The 12,652-nt window shown below is 39.3% G+C and overlaps 1 protein-coding gene across 3 annotated transcripts in view; it reads left to right on the top strand.

Moving 5' to 3' along the window:
• Positions 1-12,652, top strand: part of SPARCL1 (SPARC like 1) — a 53,612-nt gene extending 40,960 nt beyond the window's left edge. For all 3 annotated transcript variants that reach the window (XM_033105645.1, XM_033105644.1, XM_033105646.1), the window contains 7 exons: positions 278-350; positions 1,587-1,705; positions 2,178-2,298; positions 3,949-4,085; positions 5,925-6,073; positions 6,709-6,857; positions 12,185-12,652. In XM_033105645.1, coding sequence (XP_032961536.1) covers positions 278-350; positions 1,587-1,705; positions 2,178-2,298; positions 3,949-4,085; positions 5,925-6,073; positions 6,709-6,857; positions 12,185-12,213 — 777 coding nt within the window. In that variant the 3' untranslated portion in view covers positions 12,214-12,652. The remainder of the gene's footprint in view (positions 1-277; positions 351-1,586; positions 1,706-2,177; positions 2,299-3,948; positions 4,086-5,924; positions 6,074-6,708; positions 6,858-12,184) is intronic.

The raw sequence follows: 12,652 nt of genomic DNA, 5'->3' as shown, positions 1-12,652 counted from the left end.
CAAATCCAAAGGAGAGATTCTAACTTTAATCCTGATGGTAGTTTCAACTTTTATTGAGTCATCCTCAGAGATACCATGCTGAACAGAGCTGAGAAAGATAGAAATGGCTCCTGTTCTCAAAGGGTTAGTGTCTATTTCCACGGCTGTGGCTGGTGTCTCTTTTTGAGATCTGAAATTATTTGGGTATGAAAAGCTCTGTGAAGTTATGCACAGTGGAAATAAAAATTATGTAACAGCCTTCCAATAAATTTCAACTTCCGTTCTTGTTATTATAAAGGCCAAAAGAGCAGAGCTCTCACCAAATGAAGATGAAAGTTCAAGCGAAGTCAACGTGAGGTTGTACGGTGTTGGTGAGTACAAACTCAGCAAGCTATTTGTGATTATGTCAAGGAAGAGATAGAATTAGCCACACTGAGCTATCTTCAGCTCTTCATGTGTGACTACTGCACAGAATTTTTCCTCTCCCTAATCCTCCCCAAAGAAATGCTCTCATGAATTGTTGACATTCTCTTGCACACATATGATATAGAGTAGTCCACTCTTATCTTCAGTTTCATTTTCCACGGTTTCAGTTACCCATGGTCAACTAGGGTCTGAAAATATTAAATTTCCCAACCATTGACATCGTCATGGCTCAATGATCCAGGATCACCGGAAGCAGGTGACCCTCCTTCTGACGTATCATCAGAAGGTCAGTAGTAACTGAACACTACGTCATAATGCCTCCATCATTCACCTCATTTCATCTCATCACATAGGCATTTTATTATCTCACATCACCACAAGAGGAAGAAGGGTGAGTACAGTACAGTGAGAGAGAGAGAGAGACCGCATTCACATAATCTTTATTACAGTATATTATTATAATTTATCTGTTTTATTATTGTTGTTGTTAATCTCTTACTGCGCCTAATTTATAAATCAAACTTTATCATATGTGTGTATGTAGGTATGTATGTATAGGATAAAACAGAGTATGTAGTGTTCAATACCACCCATGCTTTCAGACATCTACCGGGGATCTTGGAACATAACCCCCCACACAGAGAAAGGGGGGACAACTATGGGTAAATGTGTTTACAAACTGTAAGTTTTATTGTGATATTATTGCAAAAGCTAGAATTCTTTTTCTCTACATCCTTCTCCTTCTGAGATGAATTAATTCTACCTTATTTATTCTCAAATCCACAACTTACCAGTGAATTTAGATCCCATATTTAATTAAGACCTAATTCCCAATCACACACATTTTTAATTTCAACACAATACAATTATTGTGACTTATTTAACTTCTGAACAACGTGCACAAAACTGCACTATAGACTTCAGACTACGACCATTGCAGGCAGGTTAAGAAGAGCTGTTTGTTCTTTTTCAATCTCCAACCCAACTGCACAGAAAATCTAGATTTTTGTGTAATAGTCTGATACCAGATGATCCCACCTGAAAATTAGCATTAAAATGATTTCTAATATTTTCCCAAATTTTCTCTTGTTAATGAAAATGGAGCTAATTGTCCAGATGAATTTGAGCTTACATACTCAGTTTGACTTAGTCCACGTTTCCTGTTCAAACTTTTCTCTTAGATTCTTGCATGAACTTCCAGTGTAAGAAAGGACACATGTGTAAGGCTGACCAACAAGGAAAACCTCACTGTGTTTGCCAAGATCCAGTGACTTGTCCTCCTACAAAAGTCCTTGATCAAGTAAGTATTCTACGAAATGATCCCTAAGGGACACCAAATAGTGATTTGAAAGCAGTTTGCAATTAATTTTTTTTTGTATAAAAAAAGGTAAATGCCCAGATTATCACCTAATATTTGAATTAATATTAAATAGGACCAAATGCCAACAAAAATCAAAGAATGTCAACTGTGCTCTAAAGAGGTAACAATGGTGCTGATCTATAGAACTCATTTTAAAATTCATTCTACCCTTGAAACATCTGCAGTTTTCATTGTACTGAACTCATCTGGAACTAAATTGTCATCATCAGTGGTATAATTTAATTGATTTTTTGCGTGCCAAATGGGATAGTTATGATGATAATAGCCTGACCTACCCGACCATATCTGTCGCAGCACAGTTTGCCAGACAGACTATGAGCTTTAAGGAGCAGAGTGTTTTCCCAATGAACATTCGGAAACATAAGCTTATTCTCCTGCTTGTCTTTCCTAGGTTTGTGGCACCGACAATCAGACTTATGCTAGCTCCTGTCATCTGTTTGCTGCTAAGTGCAGACTGGAGGGAACCAAAAAGGGGCACCACCTGCAGCTGGATTATTTTGGAGCCTGCAAATGTAAGATCCCATCACTACAACCAACCACCTTTCCTGAGAGGGTTTTTGGTGAATCTGTGCATATCTCTATAATATATGCATACGTACTCATATATATGCAAAAGGAAAAAGCTTAACGTAGTTCTGAAACGAGACTGCACATTAGAAAAAAACTGGGGAAGCTTAAAAAAAAATAACAATAATGTCCAGGCTTTAACTCTAAGAGATTTCAATTTCATTAGAGTGGTTTGGAATGCTGGCATTGTTTTTTCATTTGTTTCTAAAGTAACCTAGACAATTCTAATGTGCAGCCAGGGTTCAGAACTACTATGATAATGTGATCCACTTAATAACTGAATGAATCATTGGAATTTTGCTAAATTATTTGTCCTCTTCCCAAGTTAAGTTAAGCCTCTGCCAAGAAGTTTTATGACAACATATCCTCCCAGAAGTTTTTAAAAATTGTCTTCCTTTCCCAAGATACTCTCAGTTATCTTTGGATCTCCTTGTCACTAAGTGATTCTCCATATTAGCAGTATTCACTAGTATTTCCGGTTTCCTCTACTTCCAGACACATGAGAGGATTAAACTTCTCAGCATGCTTGATTTTAGATATGGCCACATGAGTTGCTTTGTCCAGTGAAATCTGAGCAAAAGTCATCCATGTGAGTTCTGGGCGAGAGCCTTTCAGAGCTAGTGTGTGGTTCTCCAGGCTCCCTTTTCCTTGTGCCAAGATTGTGTTGAGATGGTGGAGTCTCCATCATGCTGAGTGTCAGAGAGACTGCGATGAGCAGAGTCCTCCTGTCAACTCGTATTGGATGTGAAGCAAGATCAAGAAATAAACCTTTGTTATAACGTACAACCTGACGACTATATAGTTAACACTGGTCAATGGTATACCGAGGGTGCCAAAAAATGTATGCACATGACTTGTATTCGTCTTTTGTTATTGGTGTATATTGAGTATTACAATTTTAGTACAGGTCCTTCCTTTCTTAAAAAGCGTATGCATGTTTTTGGCACCCTCTGTATTTGAAAATTGCTAAGAGAGCAGATTCTGAAAGTTCTCAAAACAAGTAAAATAAAAAATTGGAACCATATGAGGTGACGGATGTTAAGTAAACTTATTGTGGTAATTATTTCACAATATATGTGTGTCAAGTCATTCTGCTGCACACCTAAATTTAGACAGTGTTGTATGTCAATTATATCTCAATAAAACTGAAAAACTAAACCACTTTTGTTTCTGTAAGCCACTGAGATTTGAAACTATTATATTGTTACCACAGTATAAACTAACTTCTCCCGTTTTCTCTTTTCCCCCGTGTCCTCCACCTCTGAATTCCATCTCTCTAGTTCTAGAGAAGTGGATCTCAGCCCTGGCTGCACATCAAAATTAGCTTTTGAGCTTTTGAAACATCCTGAGGCCCAGGCTTCACCCCAGACCAATGAAATCAGAATTTCTTTGAATGGAAGCTGGCATCTGATATGTTTCTAAAACACCCAGGCAATTCTGTTGTGCCACCAGGGTTGAAGACCACTGTTGTGGTGGTGGGGCAGTGAGGAAGCCATCGGTCACCGGAAGTTGTTAAGCTTCCTATTCTGAGGTCTTGCCATAGGATAGGAGTAAGACCCGAAGATTAAACTCTATTTACTCTCTGCTTGAAACAGCTATTCCCACTTGTACGGACTTTGAAGTGACTCAGTTTCCTCTAAGGATGAGAGACTGGCTCAAGAATATTCTCATGCAGCTTTATGAGTCTAACCCTGAACATGCTGGATATCTAAATGAGAAGCAGAGAAATAAAGTAAGTTCTCCATGGGTCAGCTGCCACGGGTCTCCTACAGGGCCTGAAGAAAAAGTGCCCGGGTGGTGGGAGCGGCTACCTCCCTCGGCATATCGGCAAAAGCCCATTGTGCCTCCCCATACCTGGTTAGCACATATGGATTAACAGAGCAGTAATGGTCAACGTTCATGCCGCAAGGTTTGGGACATGGCCAAACCTCGCCATTCCTGTACAAAGGGCAGTAGCCTGACCAAGGGCACTTTAATTCATACCTAGAGCAACCTCTGGTTGAGTAAACTGAACCTCAGTCCAGCATTTATACATTCAGGCCCAGACATGTTATTTAAATCTAAACATCTTTTTGTCCTCATAGGTCAGACGTAGATTTATGATATAATGGAAATCCATCATTTCACAATGTAATTAATATGTTAAGATTAAAATGTGCAAAATACTGAGTCCAGAAGTTCCAGGAAAAATTTACTCATCAAATAGTTACTGAGTACATTCTAAGTACTTGGAATTAATTTACCTGCTGGAGATATAGCAATGAACCCAACAAAAATCTCTGCTTTCCTGAGCTTACATTCTAGGCAAAAAGATAAGACTCAACAAATGTCTCTGTGTGTGTGTTTGTGTGTGTGTGTGTGTGTAGATATGTATTTATATGTGCAAATATGAACATACATGCAAATATATAAATACATGTAAATACATGTATAAGATATTTCAGGTGGGATGAAACGTGCTATGAAGCAAAAATAAAACAAAAAAGAGGGTGTGCATTAACTGTGCCAAATACTGTTTTTATAGGTTGTAAGATGGGCCTGAGAGTTGGCCACTCATCTGGCATGTGGTAATCATGATCATAGTTGACCTTGACAAGAGCTGTTTCTGCAGAGTAGGGAAGAGAAAAGCCTGAGTGGACAGGATCCAAAACAGGAAGAAGGATGTGGAAGCAGTAAATATAAACAATATTTTCAAGACATTTTGCTTTAAAGGGAAAAAGTGAAATGAGGTGGCAGCTGGAGGGGAATGTGAGTTCAAGAGTCCCACCTACCAGTGGGAGATGGTAGAGGATGTTTGTATGCTTCTGGACATAAGCCAGTGAAGAAGGAAAGGTACCCAACTGTTATAGGGTAGTCTTGAGTAAATGAGAAGGGGTGGGTTCCTGAGCATCAGTGAGATGGGCTTAGATGAGGAGCAAAGGAAGTTCATCTATGATAACAAGGAGGGAGGGAAGTTGGTAGATGTGGTCATGGAAATGGGTAGAAGTTTTGTTCTGATTGCTTCCAGTAACTCAGTGAAATAATGGGTAACATCACAAGCTGAGAGTTTTACATGCATTGCCATCAAATAATTTCTATCCTCTCTTTAATACATCCTCACAGAAACCCTTCAGAGCATTAGAAACAAAACAGAAATTTCAACAGAGGTGGCCAAACAGTATCACACTAGGGCTAAACTGAGACTCAGCAGGCACTGGATGGAAATACACAGAAAATTAAGAATGGAACATGCCAACGGGGGAAGAGTGGGGCTTTTCACTATATAACCAATAATTTTGCCCAAGTCAGTTCAGCCCTTTTCATTAAAATCTTCTCATAATTTTAAGGAATATCATAAACATTACTTGATTAAAAGAAAAAAATCAAAAAAGACAAATTTCTTCTGAAAACTATAGGTTTTTTTAACATTGGGTATAATTCTACGTAGAAATAAGAAAGGCTGAAGTGTTGATTAGAAGGCATTTTATTTGCTCTCATTTGATGGCCTGGGCTTGTTTACCTCTGTCATATTATTGATAATTTGATTACACTTGTTTGATTTTCTGATGATCTTCTCCCTTCCTAATCCCAGGTCAAGAAAATTTACCTGGATGAAAAGAGGCTCTTGGCTGGGGACCATTCCATCGACCTTCTCTTAAGGGACTTTAAGAAAAACTACCACATGTATGTGTACCCTGTGCACTGGCAGTTTAGTGAACTTGACAAACATCCTATGGACAGGTAAAAGCTCTTTACCTTCCCATTGCTAGGTCACCTCCCTGATATAATGTCTAGTTATCTTTACAAAGAGAATTCTAAACAGTTTTAGGAAATTTCCCAGTTCCATTCTAGAATACTGAAATGCCAAACAATTCTAGTTAGGTGCCTAACCACAAAACTGCTTTGAAAATAACAGATTATAACCACGCTGTAGCTCCCACGTTTACATGTTGGGGTCCAGCCTCCCACAAAAACGCTTCCAACTCTTTCTTATTCTTGATCCTAAAGTCCCAAGGTAGTAATCGGATCGGCCCAATTCGGTCACGTGCCTATATCTGGAACAATCAGGTATGGCCAAGTGCATAAGAGCCAGGCTGTACAAACAGATTGCATAAATTTATAGGGGTGCACCCCTATAAATTTAGGGTGGAGGGAGGACAGTTCCCAGTCAAGAAGGAAACCTTGTGAATTGACGCTCCCAATGCTGTCTATCTTACCCATAAATAGTTTATTTCATTTGCAGCTTTTCATGAGTGTTATTATTTATTTGGCATACTCAGCAACCTTGTAGAAGAAAAATGGCCTTTGTGATTCTGAGAGCCAACTTTCATACACAAGCTAACGCAGTTAACAAGTTGCCATTGATTTCATTGCAGAGTCTTGACACATTCCGAGCTTGCTCCTTTGCGAGCATCTCTGGTGCCCATGGAACACTGCATAACTCGCTTCTTTGAGGAGTGTGACCCCAACAAAGATAAGCACATCACCCTGAAGGAGTGGGGCCACTGCTTTGGAATTAAAGAAGGTAAATTCATCCTCATTCTCTAGACAAGCCCTAAGGCCTACAGCTCTGAGAGAGAGGTCCTGCTGCGTGTTCAAATTGAAACCTAGAGACAAAATGGCAGCAGCCTTCAGTGCACATGTTGTCATTGCCAGGTTATTTCTTACTTCCTTTATGATACTCTGTTTTCAAAGTTTTGAGTGCCTATTTTGTGAATATCTTTCAAACCTTGGTTATTGAAGACGTGCTTGCTCATAAAAATCAACTCGAAGTTAGGAAAAGAGAAAGAAGTAGATTAAGATATAGCCTAGCAAAACAAATATCTAAATTTAAATTTCTCCACAGTGGAAGTAAAGAGGAACCCTCTTTATAGCAAGTGTGACTACTGAGGGCATAACTGCGTTGAGGTCTCAGCAGTTGGTTAAGCCTAAGAAAATGATGTGAACCCAGAAAGTTGTGCCAAATCTCAGAAGGCTACCCTTCTGAGAAAGGAAGGATTTTATATCCTTCTTTAACCTGGTTATGGAGCCAAACTTTTAAAAACCACATGTGAAGAGTAAAACAGCCAGCCTGATTCTGGGAGATGGGAGATGTCAGAAGAATCTTACAATAGGAGACGTCAGAAGAATCTTACAATGCATTGTCAACACACTAACAATTGGGTCTTACATCACATGTTGTGTCCAGATATTATTCCTTTAATCCAAAAGTGACCCATTACTTCATCTTTGGTGGAGAAACAATAAAAATCAGAGGGTTCTTTCTTTACTCCCACTGTGGAGAAATTTAAATTTAGACATTTGTTTTGCGAGGCTATATCTTAATCTACTTCCTTCTCTTTTCCTAACCTAGAGTTGATTTTTATGAGCAAGCATGTTTTCAATAATCAAGGTTTGAAAGATGATCAAAAAATAGGCAATCAAAACTGCTTGCAGAATGTAAATGAACAGTGAACGTCAAATCTCAAAAGCAGACATTTTATACATATAAGCACAGCATATGTGTAGGATGACATGCAACCAAGCAGTAAAGAAAAGTAAGTTCATCAAAGGTCAGAATTTCCCCCAAAAGAGGCAAGTTGTGTGAATTTCACTTTAAAAATATTCTTCATGCTTATGTATAATGCCTTAAAATTAGGGAGAAAGAGTTGAGAGTATGAAGATTTAGTTATTTATGGATAAATAGGTAAGCCGAAAAGGTTAGTACTTTTTCTCTGCTATACTATTCTGAGAAATAAGCACAACGGGAATGAGCAAAAAAAAAAAATGTATGTTTTTGTAAGCACCTAATTCTGTGTATTAGTTGTCTATTGCTGCATAACAAATTAACCTAGAAGCTTAGAAGCTTAAAATCTCTCCCACAGTTTCTAAGGGTCAGGAACCCAGGAATAGCTTACATGGATGGTTCTGGCTTAGGATCTGCTCTAAACTCTTTCACATGGCTATTGTCAGGCTTTAGTTCCTCACCAATGGTCCTCTCCATAGGACTGCACACAGCATGGCATGTGGTTTCCTCCTGAGTGAGTGATCAGAGAGAGAGAGACAGAGAGACAGAGAAAGAGAGACAGAGAATAGCCAAGACTAAAGCTGCAATGTCTTTTATAACCTGTTCTCAAAAATGACATACCATTACTTCTGCCATATACTGTTGGTCACACAGACCAACCCTGCTACAATGTGGGAGGAGATACAGGAGGTGGGGATCATTGGGGACCATCCTGGAGGCCGGTTACCACACACTATTTATACCATTCAAAAAAATTTACAAGCTTTTAAGACCAAGACCCATACAAATAATGCCAAATTCCTTTCTAACACCTATTCTTCCATAAGCACAGTACTTAAAAATTCAAATATACCCACAAAAATGGTTAACACTGTCTTTTCCAATTCCCTTGTTAAAAGGTACCCAAGTACAGCTGGCCCGCCCCCACCGTTATGAAGAGGGGAATAACAGCTGGGACAGGACCTGTGTATGTATGCCCTTTTAGATGGCATACACTCCTTTCATTTTAATTTTAAACGAGTGCTCAAAAGGCAAATTTGAACAGAGACCATTTGTTAAGGCAACCCGTTGCTCTTCGCTGTTCGTTTTAAACTTCTGGCAGCTCTTCAGCATGTAGGCTCACTCAGGCTCTGCAGGGAAGAGCGAGAAGAGCTTAAAGCTCAGTGACTCGCAAAGCTCCTAATAGTCTTGTTTGTTCACTGCGGTTTGGCTCTGATTACGTTATTTTGAAGAAGGGAAAGAATTATCACCACAGTCAGCCAATAAAACAGATATTAAATATTGAGTCAGAACAAATAAACACCTTACTGCTTTGAGATGCAACTAGGGAAAGCAACAGAATATATATCTCTATTGGTAAGTATACTCTTCCTTCCCTCGGGGCTGGGATGTCAGCAGAAGGACAAGATAAATTCTATCCAGTGTTTTCCTGAATTTTAATTGCCTTTCCTCTGAACCAAAAGCACTAAAATGTTCCAGCTCTGTCTAAACTAGCTACCTGAATTAGAGCGTGCTGCTCATCCTCAGAAAGTCTTCTTTTCCTTGTGCGTAAAAAGGGTGTTCAATTAAGAGCTGGAGAAGTCTTATTTATTTACTGCCCATGTCATTACAAATAGTGCCACATATCCAAAGGAATCTTCAGAAAAACCTTCCCAGTGAGAATAACAGGGTAAACGAGTCAGATCCTGCAGGTCCTGCTAAGCCAATTAAAGATATTACCTTAGGAATACTAGAGGATCACCAAAGTGTTTTAAACAGGGGAGTGGTTTCACTGGATTTGTATTTTAAAAAGATTCTTTTGGTTACATTGTGGGTGTGGGGACAGAGCCCCAAAAAGCAGTTTCCAGGCTCTCGGCCTCACATAGAAAGGTGCTGGCTCAGGTAGTAAATGGCCATCGACTGTGATCAAATGGCCATCAGCTGTGGCTAGTTGGCCATCAGCTGTAACCAGTGAGCCATTGGCCACTAATATAACTGCCGTGGCTACGCTAGCAGCAGATTGGGGCTAGCAAGAAGATGGTGGCTGAGTCTGCAAGCGGCGCAGTGAGGGTTGAGAATTGTATGGCTCCTGTTTCCTGATTCTCCGACCCAGCCACCAGCGAGAGTATAGTGGTGTGACTCCCCTACCTATGGCTCCGTGGGTATTCCTTTTTGGCCTCACCATGTCACTCCTGACACCCCGCACGACAGTGGGGAAGCCAAAGAACAGTGTGAGAGGATGTGGTACATTCAAGCAAGACTTGAGGAGAACTTGAACTAGATCGGTTCCATTGGGGGAAAGAAAAATAGACATATTCAAGATACATATTTAAAAATATAAGTATGTTCAAGATATATCCAAGAATATAAACACATTCAAGATGTGTAACATGTGGAAATAGTAAGATAATATTTGATAGGGAATAGGTAGGGTCTCATTACTTATAGATTTACATATATTTGCACTTACACTTTTTGTCTTGTTTCTGTTGTTTGGATGAGAGAGTTTCTGTTCCCTCCTGCTGACTTTAAGGATAATCCTCTACCTGTGCCTCAGATCTCTTCCGACCTCAGAATTCTCCCCTTATCTCCGCTTGTTTTAAAGAATTATAACCTCATCTTTTCCTTTTGTACTGTTTCTTCCCATTGGCATTTACATATGCTGTATGACTAGATCCAGCCTCAAGAACAATGATGGCAGTATGTGGACCATCAGTAAAGATTTGTTGAATGAATGAAGGAATGAATGAATGAATGAATGAGTGCACGAGTGCTCAAGCCTCTATTATTCCCCAAAATGCTTTCCTCAATTCTACATCTCTCTCTAGTATTTTCTTGCCTTCAAACAGCCACTCTTTACCCTTTCTCATCGCCTATTCTTTCTGAACCAATAGAATATGGCTTCCATCTCCACCATTCCTTAAAAACTGCTCTTACCAAGGCCACCCCAGATATCCTGATTTCTGTGTCCAACCAATATTCTCAGTCTTTTATCTTACTTGACACCTCGGCAACATCTGGCACTGTGCTCTCTTCCTTCTCTTTGAAACACCCCTTTAGACATGGCACTACCGTGTTTTCTTCCTTTTAGGAGACTTTTCATTCCCCTCCGTGGACTCCTTCTTTCTCCTCTATCTGTCGTCTAGATGTTGTTTCCTGGTGTTCAATGCTAGACCCTTTTCCATGTAACTCAACACATTTTCCCTTGGGGAATTAATTCCTTTCCCTGGTATCAATTACTTTCTGTATGCTACGAATTCCAAATATGTATCTCATTTCCCAGACTCTGCCTTAAAAAACGGACCCATATTTTCAACTATCAACTGTATATTGTCTCTCAAGAACTTCAAAATTCAGTGTGTCCTAAATGGCATTTGTCATCTCCCCCAAATCTGCTTCTGTTCTTGTGTTTTCTATCTCAGGAGAAGGTACCCTTATGTACCCTCCCTGGCCGGAGCCAGGAACCTCGGTGTCACACTATTCTTTCTCTCAATCTCTCAACTCTCCCTGACCCTACCTATAATTCTTTAAAACAAGCGGAAATAAGGGGAGAATTCTGAGGTCGGAAGAGATCTGAGGCACAGGTAGAGGATTATCCTTAAAGTCAGCAGGAGGAACATCTCTCATCCAAACAACAGAAACAAGACAAAAAGTAGAAGTGCAAATATATGTAAATCTATAAGTAATGAGACTTATTATCCCCATTTTACAGATGAAGTCACTGCTCATAAGAAATATACCAAAGCCCATAATCTTTCCCGCTCTTGGGGTGAGAGGAAGACTTATATTGGGCAGGAAAATTACCTAGTGTCCCAGACAGGATAGTAGTTCAGCACACTTCAAATTAATGTGCTTTAAATATTTGTTCAACACTTACTGAGTGAGGGTGTGCCATACTGGTAAAGGGTGGGCTTGTAGCCCCCACAGGATGCAGTCTTCTTCCATAGTGTGGCAACAAGTTCTTTCACAATTACTTAATTGGAAATTTGGCCCTATCATTCTATTGATTTGTATTATATATATTTTAGCGATCCTTACAGATTAGTACAGTTGACACTTCTTGGAGGGTCTCCCTTCAATCTCTTCTATCAGTGGTTCTGACTCCTACATCAGAACTATACCTGCAGAGCTTTCTAAATGTATACATGCCCTTGGCCCACCCGTGGGCAATGCTGATTCAAGAAACCAGGGGTGAAGACTGAGGATGTGTTTTTTAAAAGCTTCATGGGTGGTATTGATGCCCTACCAGGGCCGAGAACCATCGTACTGCCTTAGTGACTTCTCTAATCCCCCAGCTCTGACGTTATTTGTTTATGTTATTGCTCTGTCTACTTTCTAAAATTGTGTTTTGCTTTCGTCTCTTACAGAAGACATAGATGAAAATCTCCTGTTTTGAATTCAGATCTGAAAGAATTCAAACTTTCCAGCATCTTCCTCTGTTCTGACCACTTCTGAAATATATGCAGCTATGATACTTGTAGAGTTATATTTAGTAAAACATTTGCATGTCAAGGAAGACAATGAGAATAATTGCTTGATAACAGTATATGCACCAGGCATTTAACATTAACTTTGGAAAATAAACTTTAAAATTAAGTATAATCGATATATGCAAAATACTGTATACTGTTTGTGAATAGGAGTTTAACTCATCACTCAGCACTCATTTATGAAATACTGATTTCTAAAACTCGAAAACATAATATGGCCATTTTGTCCAGAATACCACATGCATGTCAAGAAAATGGATTAATGCTCTTTTGTTGTGAATGTGTATTATTTTCAATATCTTAATATCCTAATAAAAATTCATAAAAGTCCAAATGTTTATTCAA

Source organism: Rhinolophus ferrumequinum, chromosome 5, assembly GCF_004115265.2.
Source record: "Rhinolophus ferrumequinum isolate MPI-CBG mRhiFer1 chromosome 5, mRhiFer1_v1.p, whole genome shotgun sequence".
In the NCBI taxonomy this organism is placed as follows: Eukaryota; Metazoa; Chordata; class Mammalia; order Chiroptera; family Rhinolophidae; genus Rhinolophus; species Rhinolophus ferrumequinum.
Note: the sequence above shows the minus strand (reverse complement) of the source record. Positions and strands in the feature narration are given on the sequence as shown.